The 12795-nt window shown below is 53.7% G+C and overlaps 1 protein-coding gene across 1 annotated transcript; it reads right to left on the bottom strand.

Annotated features, from left to right (window-relative positions):
- Positions 1 to 9916: 9916 nt before the first annotated feature.
- On the bottom strand, positions 9917 to 12175 carry CXXC4 (CXXC finger protein 4). The gene is given in 4 exon segments (XM_065736568.1): positions 9917 to 11297; positions 11300 to 11375; positions 11927 to 12015; positions 12110 to 12175. Coding segments are annotated over 4 exon segments (1452 nt in total). The 5' UTR covers positions 12128 to 12175; the 3' UTR covers positions 9917 to 10028.
- Positions 12176 to 12795: the final 620 nt, after the last annotated feature.

Raw genomic sequence — 12795 nt, 5'->3', positions numbered from 1 at the left:
GCCACATTCAGAAATAGAATAGAATACTAAAATGTATCAGAGTGCTACACGATGATGCCCTAATACCTTACCAATGTTAAAAGATGTTGCATTATGTAAGAACCCTTTGATGTTTGATCCAAGAGCAAAAAACCTCCTCTCACAGAAGCGAACTCGAACATTGGATACAGCAAATTATTTGTCAGATGTGGCATTTCTCTCCAGGAGTCCTGGCTAAAACCATCTGGCTCAACAGAGACCCTTTGGGAGGTACGTTCAAGATACTGGATACCCGACTGCCTTTACAAACCTACACAAGCACAGAAACTGGCAGCAGGGAAGGAACTTTGCCCTGACTGAATCCAAAATCCCAATGCCAAAACAACTGAAACTGGTTTATTTTCTCATATTTCCCAAAGCAGCGGGACTGGTGCTGGCCACAAAGAGGATAAAGACCTTGGGAAAGTCAGCCTTACAAATGCTACATAAGCATCTCAGCCTGGAGAACCATCTCTGCTTGAAATCCCTTCCACAGGAGCAGCAGGTATGCAGTTAGACTACTGGATGCACAGCATGAAATCTGGCCCAAATATTGTGGGTTTTCTTTTTATAGACAGTTACACATTAACACATTTGTATGCATATATGTATACATAGAGATAAATCAATAGATACATATACACAAAACCAGACAGAGAAGTCCAGTACTACATATTGACTAACAAGTTCAACCGAGAAGTCATGCTCCCTGCACGAAACACCATTTGGATCGACCAGCAGCCCAAGAGCAAACACTGACCACTGCTGTTCATAAGCCAGTGACTGTACACATCTCTTACACACTCGTGAGTATGGACTACAGGACACAACATCCACAAGACTCCCTGAGAAGAGCAGCGAGCATAAGCAGTGAGCTCAGCCCCAAGGGGAAGAACTTTCCCCCACGCCATACCTTCTCTCCAAAGGCAGAGCCACCAAGAGAGGAGAGCAGCCTTTGGAAGCAACTGCTGCCCGCTTTGTTCCTCTCATAAATATACATTACCTACAGCGATGACTTTGGGGAAAACCTCCCAGCACTCGCATCCAGCCCGCACAAAGTCTCCTTGAATGTTTGCCTTGAGGCAAGGAGGCTCCGGGGCACAGAGCTAGCGTGTGGATCCCCCGCCTCGTCCCCCCTGCAAACGGAGAGCTGCTGCCAACACTGAGCCCAAGCGGTAGGAGCCATCCCAGTCTGCATCCTCAGCAGGCAGAGGGACAGGCACGAGGTCACAGCGTTGGTGACAAGCTTGTTTCTGCAACCCAGGCTAAAATCCCTCTTGCTGCAGCTGAGCTGTGGGCCTGGCTCTCTTCAAACTGAGGAGGAGATTTAACATTTATTTTAAAAGCCAGCTTTATTTGCTCTGGGAGGACATGAATCTGCTTGCCGGCAGCTATTTTTCCACTCGCGCTGCGTATCTCCCGCACCGTATTTGACACAAACCAGATTTAGCACACACCGGGTTAGGAAACTCATTTGGCTTTCCCTGCCGAGTGCACGAAGCGAAAAGCAAAGCTCTGCCACGAGACGCAGCAAGTGGCAATGTGAGACGAGCAGCTTGTCTGGGGCGATGCCTCAGGAAGACAGCTCCTCCCCAGCAGCTTCCTCGAGATAACCCCAGGAGCACCAGGTCCTGCTGCAGGCTCAGCGTGTGCAGCAGCTCCTGGCCCAGTCAGTAGGGTGAGCCTGGGGCAATAGGTTTCTCCACAGGGAAAAAAATGAGCAAATGTTTATCTCCTTTATATGCAGCACACACCAGAATGTATTTCATATATTCTTGTTTTGTTTTGTTTTATATATGAGATTAAGTTTGGGGAACAGGTAAACAATTTCAATTTTTGATCTAAAAAGAAAAAAAAGCGTTAACACCGTTGGGAAAAATAGATGGCAAACAGAGATCAGAAGCCATAAGGAACCTAGCCCAGCCCTGCTGAAGGAAGGAAAGCAGTTCTATTCCCACTGAGCAACATTGCAGTGCTACACCCGAGCTGCAGCTGAGCAGGTCAGGAGAGCTGCCACGCTGGGATATATCCTGGCGGTGGGAATGAGCATCAACAAGCCCAATATGCTGTTAATGGAAGGTTTAGGAAAGTTCTGTAGAGAAATTCTTGGATACTGTTACTGTCCCACAGCATACAGCCCGAGGTACTACTATGGAAAAGACAGTACAAGTGAAACAACCAGACCGCTGCTCAGCTCCTGCTTTCACCTAGGACCCAGCAGGTGCCTTCCGCTGATTGTCAGACACAACCAGCAGGAAGTGTGCCTTCTGTCAGGGATGTACCTTCTGCCAACCCCCCTCACATGCTGCCTCCTAATCAAATCCATCAGCCCTCTCACTGATCCTCCTCCCATGCAGGCTCACAAACCAGAATTATTCTTGTTAACATTCACTCTGTTAATGAGAAATCCCCACCGCTTCATCACCCAGCGGTACCAGCCTCCACGCTCACACTCTGACATCTCTATCACCGGCAAAGCAGCTGCTGCAGGGCATGGCAAGCTCACACAGACTGGTCCACAAGCAGAGGGAGGCACGTTTCCCAGCGCCAGGCCTGCACTTCAATCTCCTTCCCCTAGAGCTGCTCTGCCTTCGGCATCTTTTCCTCCTGCACAGAGCCTCACGCCAGCTACGATGCCTCATTGGTTAGCTAACTGCTTCTGTCCTCCGGGATTTCACACATGCTGTTGATAAAAGAGCCATTGAAAAATACATCCATTAAATGCTTGGCCTCTGCTTGCTTGCTTCTTTCTCTGCAAATCTTTTTTTTTTTTTTTCAACAGAAGAAATAGATGTTTTGTTCAGTAATCCACCTGGGCTGGGGGCATTTCCAGAGACCTGCTGTGGATGCTGGCTCAGCTCTCGCAGCCGCTGAGCTCTGCAGGCTGCCCAGCTGCAGGGGAAGGGCAAACGCCTGTACAGCAGGTTGCTGCCATGCCTGACCAGCGTGAGAAGCCTCACAGGACTGCGTGTGGCTCTGAGCTCCATTCATTCCCTGGGATGTCTTCTGAAATTTTCAAGCATGACAATTAAGATTCACCTCAGTGATTATTTTCATGACATCATCACCTCCACTAGTCACTGACCTCCAGTTTATTTTACATCAGCTTCCAAGCAAGCAGCCAGTGGCAAGCCTGGCCTCTGCAGCTGAGATGTGCTGGTGATTTAGAGGGTACAGCTTTTATGTCATTACTGAGCTTCTGCCATTGGTCCTCTCCCACTCATTTCACGTTGGCCATCCATCCAAACCCATGACACTGCCAAGCACATTTTCTCCTCTCCCACTCACCCAAAGATCAGCAGCCTCTGGTTCAGACAGGTACCGCTCATTCTGGAGTTTGTGCACGTGACAGCATCTGCTGACTGTTTCTCCTTTTCCAGGCCTGATGTCTTTGACAGCACCCCAATGATCACGCTTTGCACTCCCTGCACTTCTAGGCAGAGGAACAGACTCCCTATCTCCCTGCCATGCTCACACCTGCTGAGTGCACAGCGACAGTGTCCTCACATGTAGAAAGATGGATGGCACCCAACAACAGCTGCCATCGGCTATTTCTGCTGTGATGATGGAACAAATTCTCTGGGTTCACATGCTCCCATGCTTCTGCTGTACTCCAGCTTCCCTAGGACACGCAGTACATGCCACCCAAGAAGCCTCTAAGGGCTTGTACAACAAACCATCGTTCTCAGCCCTTCACTTGCTAGCATCACCTCCTTCTTTCACATTTGTCAGCTTGTCTGTATGTACGCCTTCATTGTGTCCTTGGCTCCAGAACAACTTGTTAGGATCATGAGAATCCTTCCATACCACATGCTCACCCCAGCACCCAGATCCTCTCCATAAATTATACTCAGTTTAGAAAAAGAATGAAAGAAACCAGATTTCCCTATCAGTGATGGGACATGGGGGAAGCCCTGCTCAAAAGCCCTCTTCAGGGTGCTTTTCTGATATGGGACGCCTTGGCCATCGCAGGCAGAAGCTGTGGGAAGAGAACTACAGGTGAGCTGCTGTGCCTGCATCGCCGCCTGCTCCCAGCAGCAGCTGCGTGCTGCTTTCTCCCTATCATGGGAGGTCTCCGTGTCACTTTCAGCACAGCTGTACTGCTCTTCCTGGCAGCAGAGCACCTTCAGAACCCCATCCATCCGCCTGCAGTGTCTGAGTCACTCCAGCTGAGGATCAGCATGCTTTCTTTGAGGCTTTGCTCCTTAGCACCAGCCCAGAGCCGGTCCTGGGTCCTTCCCTGTTTGAGCACCCTGCAGTTGCCCTCTCCTCCTCGCTTGAGTTCACTCATCCACATCTTGAACTCCCCGGGACTTACCATAATTTTCTAGTGTTTATTAGGTTCCTGCCTCCACCTCAAATTCTAACACTGCTTCTTTACTCGCTAAGCTGCTGAATAATCCATTAGCTCCTAGCCAAAGGAAGCCTGACACCAGCTAATAACGATCCCATACAGAAGCACAGCAGAGACTGTGGCCAGAGCAGCCTGGAACCAAAGGAAACACCGTCCTGAGACAGGAGAGGGAATGAGCTTGAAAATGTCCCACTCTTTCAAGACTGAGATGAGGATAAACTCCAGCAGAGCAGAGGAAAGAATCAAACTCCACGGTGGTAAGGGAAAAGGTGTTTGATGAGTCTGCAACCCACTGGGAATGCAGCATCCAGCACGATGCCCAGGCTGCCTTTATTTAAGTTCCTGTACTTCCCTTGGCACTGTGGTGGCTGGTTAAATATGGGGAAACTCTGGAAAGCAGCAAAAAAATTCAAAAGACTTAATGCAAACCTGGCCATGGATTTTTATGATCTTAATTAAGAAGATGCCTAGGAGTTCCAGTGAGGAGAAAATATTTCCCATAATGTCTGAGAGTAGAAGTTAACAAGCCTGCTGGGATCTTTTTAGCCCCTGCAGAGCTAAGGCTTCAGCATTATTAAATGGCTGTTGTATCTGAAATACGGTGCAACACAGCTCAACAAAGAACGGCAAGCACAGGATGCTCAAACAGGAGATGGCTTGAGGTGACGTTGCAGAGCGATTCAGGACAGGTATTTGCATGTGACTGAACAAGGTATGACTGTGGAACACAAAATGGGTATCCAAATGAAAAGATAGACAGGGCAGGCCAGGCTCCCAAGCAGCTAAGAAGTGTCTAACGAACCAGCATGCTTCTAGACATCATGGTTCAGTGTGATCCTTCAGAGCAGGTAAGTTATAAAAAAAAAATGCAGATGTTACAGCAGCAGAGAAACATTTCCTTGGCATGGTGGTATTCCTCAGAAAGCAAGGTCTGCTGGTGGTTTTCAAACAGGTGGTAGGTGCCTTGGGAATTGTTAGCAATAGAAGTCAAGTCCTAGGGACTTCCTTACAGGGACACGAGTTACTTTTTCTTTCCTCCTAACTCACTCGGGTTCGTTCAAAAAGCTTATTGTAAGCCTTTCTCTCCACAATCAGCAGCTGCTTCCCACCACAGCCAATGATCAAAAGGATTATGTGGTATTTGGTGAGACTTCAGGGTGTACATTCTAGGTCTGCTTGCTTAGAAACGTCTTATTCATCAAGCCAAACCTTTAAATCACAAGCTCAATCAGACCTGGAAACCTACCATCTTCCCTTTCACTGACACACTTCTTTTTGGCTCTTTGGAAAGCACCTGTTCTCAGCTACTGCTGTGCATCGAATGCATTAATGACTGTCTTTTATTGAACTGCCTAGAGCACATTTCTTTTAAAATCAAAAACGCAATACCAAGATGTTGCTATTCAATTGGGACTGCTTTCTGACATCCTGATCCATCCCCCAGGCAAGCCAAGCCTTCCCTGCACTTGGTGTCAACCCAGCAAACAGAGCTGCATGGAAAGTGACCCCACAAAGTGATGTCAGCATACACACACAGGCAGACAGAAATTGAGTCTTGCTCTGAATTGTTGCTTACCATCCCCCACCCTAAACGAGCAGTATGTCACACGTTGCTCATCTATCGCTTAAACAAGTCTCCTCCTACAAGAAGGGTGTGGTGTATATGGCCCACAGCATTTTGTACAATCACAGCTGGAGTAGCATTTCCCAGAAGTGCTGTAGCTGACATGGGGTTCCAACCCATACTGGCTTCTGTGCACAAATTCCAAAGGGACTCAGATCATTTGGAGGGAAAAATAAAGAAAAAAAATTCAAATAGCTCTAGAAAAAACTCTTATCTTCATTTATCATATTTCTCATGACACATGCAACTTGTCCAGCCTAAACAATGCACATCCGATTCACCATGTAGACTTAAAAAAAAAAAAAAAGATGACGACAAATGAATCAGTTGCAGTACTGGGCAAAGCCCAAAGTCTGGCACAGCATCCCGAGACCCCACAGCACAGCTTGCCTTGGTATGGAGAAAAATGTGCACAGAGCTGCTCAGTGCCATCAGGCACAGGAGTGCCACAGCCATTTAACCTCCCTCGCCCTTGGACAGTTTCCCTGGCAAACGATCACAGTTCAGTGATTTAAAGGAAGCAATTTCCAACGCACACAGAAAGCAGGGCTTGTATGAAGGAGAATGTTAAGCCTCTAACTGATCCACCTTCACCAAGAAAATTCCTTAGGTGGAAGAAGCTTCATTTGGAACAAAACGCGTGCCTTTCGTCCCTCTTTTACAAAGCCCAAAGGCTGCTGCACTGCAAAAACAGCGGCTCCCACACCGCATGGATTGAACGCTGCTGTCACGTGGCTCCTTTGCCACGTGAGCATCACGTGAAGAAGGGAGAAGCAACAAAATGCAAAGCAGTACAATGGGTTACATCCAGCTCCATCTCAGGATATCCCTTGTGCTAGGCTTTTCATGTTTGGTAATCTGCCAAAGTACAAACTCAACTCTGTAGGGCCCTTGGTGGCTTCCTCAATGCCATGTCTCCGCTGACAGCAATGTGACACACCTTGCGAGACACAGTCCTAAAGCAAAAGGCCAACAGCTTTGGTAAGTGCTCTAAGTAGCAGAGAGCAGGCTTCAGTGAACCATGACGACACACAGGAGGCCTTGTATCTCACGATCCCCAGGCACCTCCACAGGCCTTGTGCCTCATGGCATCCCCAGTGGTCAAAAGCAAAGCAGTCAAGGTGGCTAGGCTGGGTGCTCCTTCTGTCAAAACCAGCCGCTGCAACCCTAACCTAGGTGAAGGATCCCAAGCTGCTTTTGGTGAGGTGCCTCCGGTTTGGAGGTTTTATTTTGTGTTGGTATGCAGAGGCTGCCATTCCCAGTTGGTATCTGGAGGTCGGTGCTGCAGGTCGATACACCATATTTAACAGTGCACACTAACTGGTGGGACTGCTACAAGTAAAGCAAAGCGGCACTGCCTGTTTGACAGAAGCTATCTCATGTCAGGGCTGAACAGTGTACACCAGCTGCAAGCCAGCCCTCCACCTGCTTCTGCTATCGCTAACCAACTGAGCAGCGGGGCCAGGAGGGCTTCCTTCCAAGAGGGGGAATGCGCAGCCCTACCTGGCTCCCCATCTCCCTAACCTGCAGCAGGAGCGAGACGTCCGCCCATCCGAGGCAAACAAGTAGTCTCAGTGGGTGAATAAAGATTATGTCTCTTTAAACCAACTGTAAATCTGCACAAAGACAGAACATACATACACAAGTAGGCAGTGTGCAACATGACGTCAATCTGAGTTTTACAGGTTTATTATTACCATACATAAAATCTCCTAGTAATAATAACATTCTATGTAAAATACTAGAGCGTTGGGACACTTTGCGGGAAAAATGGTACGAGAAAAATAGGAAAAAATAGGTCAAGTGTTTAAAAAAATGCTGGGAGGGAAGCACACCATTAAAAATGTAAGGGTTGGGGGCTGGAACGCGTTAGTGTGAATCTGTCTTCTACTCGGTGTACTAACCTTGAGAGTTGAATCGCACAGAAGAACGAATTTAAAGGAAAAACGAGAGAAATGCTTGCAGTGGGATCAATCAGTTCGCTGTTTATTGTTATTATTCTCGCTTTCCGTTTATTTTGTTTTTAAGCACAGTCCCACCCCTGCGACTTGAGCCATCTCCACAACTCACAGCCACACTGAGCACAAGAGCACAGCTCTTGCACCCTAGGGATGCACCTGGATGCCCACCCGCCCACCCTGGCCACGTCGCCATGCTCCGTTACGTGGTTGAAGAGGAGAAAAAAACAAAAGGGAAATAAGAAACAACCTCAAGGGAAGGCTGCTCCGCTTGGGACCTTCCTCACCTACTGATCCTACCACTGCTTCTGCAAGGAAAGGAGCCATGCTCTGTGATGCACTTGCGGCACGAGGCAGTGCTTGGCTGACACCTCTACAGGCAGGAGCAGAGATCTGCGTTTGTGTGGCTGACAGAATGCCAACAGGGAGAGGGACTGAAGGGAAGAAGTGAAGGCAGGTGGTTACAAGAGCATGTGAGTGGCTAGTAAATCCATGGATTTTCAGTCACACTGGTTAAACAACTCTAACGGGCGGCAATCCTTAGCAGACTTTAAGGCTGCCAAACCCCTCTGCCAGCAGCAAGGAAGTACTGCAGATGCACCCAGGGAAGCACGTGAGCCCACTGGAGAATCTGAGCGCATGCAAGCGCATTTCCCAAGATATCTCACTTTCCAGACAGGTCGATGAGCCCTCAGAAGCTGTAATTTATCACGTTCAGCCCAGCAGCATTCAGCCTGGTGAGCCCAACCACAGAACCCTGTCTTCCTTGCAAACTTTCTATGGAATCAGCCAAGGTGCACACTACTGAGAAAGCCATGAGCTGCTAAGCCTGCCTGGTTTCTCACACGTGGAGTCCGTACCAGGCGTGGGGTTAGCGATGCTGGGCCACCACGCATGCGCAACAACAGCCGAGAGCATGCAGAGCTATGGAGGAAACTCCAGCAAGGCCACGTCCCTCTCACCAGTGACTCCCTCTCATCAGTGGCTGTGGTGAAGCTGGCTACAGAAAAGTTAATGCCATCAGCCACATGTCGCTTCCAGATGCAAGTGTCCCCCCATGGCAGCATCAACGAAAAAGCCACTACCCATGTAGATGTAACACAGGGCAGACCAACGGGCTCTTGCTGCTTTCCCAGTCCCTCTGGCTGGCTCACTCTTGCCTGCACCAAGCCGGGGCACCAGGGGAAGGAGACACATCTCACTTAGTTGCTAATTTCTGTGACTACAGATCGTGATGTCACCCCACGTGCACTGTTTCTCTGCACTGAATCCATCATCCTCGACACCTCCAGACACATCCAATGTGCGCGCCTTGCCAGCAACGCTATAATTTTAATAATGACAAGGGATTATGTGTGATTACTGGGTTTCCCTCTCCTCGTTCCCCTGTCTAACAACAACGAGCCCTGACCACGCTCCGTGCAGCAGATGTTCTGCCTTCCATTGTCTGTCGGGCTCGGCACATTCACCGAAACCTCTGCCAATGTGGGACCCTGTCTGTGCAGCTGGGAGTGCTGGGCACACCGTCAGGTCCGGAGGCACAGTGTAAAGACAAGCATAGATGCAGGTCAGACGGCAAGCAGCCCGGCATACCCCTGCTATTTCCCCACCGTGTTCCCCAGGCCACGAGCAGGCTACTCTGCAAAACGTATTATGTGGACGCATGTCACAGCACCAGCTCTGCCACCGGCCAGCCCCAGACGGGTGAGCAAACGCTTGCCCAGACTTCTGCTGGGGCGCTGCTCCACTCCAGCTCTCCCTCTCCCCACCGCCCCTGCCCTAAAAGCGCCCCGAAGCAACCACAATTTCCAAGAAATGAAAAAGGAAAAAGCAAGAAGGAAAAAAAAAAGAGCGAAACCAGCCGGCCACCAGTCTGCTGGGTCACACGGCAGGCGTGCCGGGCGAGCAGCACCTCGGCTCGGCTCCGCACGGCACGGGGCGGCGGACAGGGCGCAGCCTCCGACCCCGCAACCCGCAGGGGAAGCGGCCGCGGGGCGGCGGGGCCGGGGCCGGGGCCGGGCGCGGCGGGACGGGGGACGGCGGGCGCGGGGCCGCGCCGGCGGCGGGGGCACCCTCAGAGCCTGAAGGAGGCCTCGGAGAAAGGGTGCTGCATCTTGAAGCTAGACAAGAAGCACTGCAGGGGCGGGGGCAGGGGGTTGAGGAGGGACGGCGGGAGGCTGGGGAAAAAGAAATCATCTCCTCTGACCTCTAGCGAAGTGCCAGGTTTTTTCTTAAGCTCTTCACATTTCCTAAATTTGCAGATCTGGTGTCCCGTTTTGCGGTTCCTACAACTGCTGCAGACTCCACAGTTGATGAGCCGCTTGCAGGGCACGCACACCCCGCAGCGTTTCCGCTTCTTCTTGGCGGGGTTGCCCGCCCCGGCCCCGGCCCCTCCGCCTGCTCCTCCTCCTCCTCCGCCGCCGCCGCCTCCGCCACCGCCGCCGGCCCCCCCGCCGCCGCCGCCTCCTCCTCCGCCGCCCCCCGCGCCGGCGGCGGCGCCCAGGGCGGAGGCGGGGGCGGCCGAGGCGTGGCTCTGCGGGCAGTCCGCCAGGTTGGCGATCTGGAAGGCGCTGTCTGTGACGGCGGCCGAGGCCGCGGCGGGGGAGTGTAGGGCCGTCATGACGATGACCCCGGGCGGCAGCGAGAGGCCGCCCAACGCCGGGATGGCCGAGAAGGTGCCGACGCGCTCGGGGAGGTTCATGATGTCGGCTTCGGCGGCGCCGCACTTGAGCTTGTTCATGCACTCGCCCGCCAGCGGCCGGCAGTGCTCGGGGGCCAAGCCGGAGAGGAAGTTGCCGTTGGCCATGGGCAGCGCGGGCTGCTCGGCCGGCGCGCAGCCGGGCTTGCCCAGGCGCTGCGAGTCGCTCCGGTGGTGCATGCCGCCCCTGCCGGCGTGCAGCGAGGAGGCGGCGGCGGCCGCGGAGGCGGCGGCGACGGCGGCGGAGGAGGAGGAGGGTTTCCTCGCGCCGCCCGCCGCGCCGCCGCCGCCGCCGCCGCTGCCCCAGAGCATGGCGGTGGCGGCGGCGGCGGTGGCGGTGTCGCAGTTCCAGGGGGACATGCCGATGCGGGCGGCGGCGGCGGCGGCGGCGCTGGGGAAGATAGGGGTGGTGATGCGCGCGATCTTGGCCGCCTGCGGGAAGGCGCCGCCGTTGGTCTTGTAGAAGGTGGCGAAGGAGCGGTACCTCTCCATCTCCGAGTTGTAATCCACAAGGCTGTTGAGGGCCCCCTCGGGCAGGTGGCTGTCCTTTGGCAGCCCCGGCGCCTCGGGGTTGGGGCCACTCTCCACGCACACGTTGGTGTTCATGGTGGCGGCGAGCGGGCGGGGGTCGGGGAATGGGGGGAAAAGCTCAGTCCCACGCGGGGCGCGTCCCCGGCGACGCCGAGCGGCCGAGCGGCCTGGCCTGCCGCATCCTCACGGGAGCTGAAAGACACAAAGTGGATTCCCAGGGGGGGCGCGGGAGCGAGGGGAGGGTGCGGGGAAGTCCCGGCGAAGTCCGCAGGCGGGCGCGGGACCGGGGCTGCCCACCCGGCAGAGAAAACATAAGGGAGAAAGAAAAAGAGAAAAAAAAAAAAAAAGGGGGGGGATAAAAAAGAGCCCCGAAGAGGAGGAGGCGGGGAGCCGCCAGCTGCCGCCGTGTCCTTCTGCGCCCGGCGGTCATTAGCGGCGCGGCACAGCTGGCAGCGGGGCGACAGCAGCGCAGCGGCGCTGGGGCAGGCGGGCCGCAGCCGCGCCGAGACCGCACGCGTGCGGGAGCCGGGGCTCACCCCGCGGGGAGGGACGGCTCCCCGAGGCCGTCTGCGGGGAGCCGCGGGGTCGGGGCGGCCGCTCGCAGGCCGCTGCCGGGGTGACTCGGTATAGAATCGGGAGAAAGGCGCGTTACCGCAGCCTTCGCCAACTGAGGCGAAACAGCAGCAGAACTTCAAAAGCCCTCAGTTTCCGAACAGTGGCTCTTTGTTTTCCAGCTGCCGTACCTGAGCGGCTCATATATTTCCAGCACCTTTTCCGACGGGCGGCCATCGGGCAGGGGCTCGCTCCGGGCACGCCGCGGGGCCGCGTTTAGCTGCCAGACGCCGCCGCGTTCAGTTCCAAATGGTTATCAATTACGGTAATTACGGTCGTAATTAGATTAATGAACCGTTCGGAGCCCAACCTACCGAGCGCACCAACTTCATCTTCTCCCGAGGCACCGACAAGCGGGCTTTATGTCAACAGATCCGAGCGAAGGTAGCGCGAACCTGAGCGAGAAGCCTCGCCCCGGGCCGGGGCACGGCGGGAGGAGACCGGGAGCCGCTCTGCGTCCTCCCCCCGGCGGGGAAGGGACGAGCTCGGGATGCTGCCGCCAATACAAAGGCTGCCCCGAGAGGGAGGCAAGCGGAGCCGCACGGCCTGGGGGCCCCCGGCGGCGGTGGCGGGCGCGCATCGATCACGCACCGTGAGGCCGCGTGCCCGGGGCTGAGCCCGCAGCCCGCACTGGGGACCGCCGGCGGGAGGCGGCCGTGGCCGTGCATGTTCGCTCCCGCACGTCTGGCGTGCAGGAGCCGGGGAGCAGAGGTCATATTTGACATTCGGGAGGAGGGGCGGGGGCAGATTAATTAATAAATTAATGCCGCGGCGCCTTTTCTCGCCCGGCTCTGGCGTTCGGGTACTTTGGCGAGCTCGGAGGACGAGAACGACGGCAAAAAAATAAAAAATAAAAAGATACAAAAAGCCGCCGACAAAGCACAAAATGAGAAAGATGAAAAAGAAAACCCACCCCCTAAGGAGAGAAAAAGAAAAAAGCTACGGAGAAGGAGGGGGAAGAGGGAAAAAAGCAAAGCAGTCACTTACCGGGCTCTTTATT

This window comes from Cyrtonyx montezumae, unplaced genomic scaffold (assembly GCF_038088225.1).
Source record: "Cyrtonyx montezumae isolate F1298 unplaced genomic scaffold, pur_monq_1.0 scaffold_2, whole genome shotgun sequence".
NCBI lineage: Eukaryota > Metazoa > Chordata > Aves > Galliformes > Odontophoridae > Cyrtonyx > Cyrtonyx montezumae.
The sequence above is the reverse complement of the archived record's forward strand: the minus strand, read 5'-3'. Positions and strand labels throughout refer to the sequence as shown.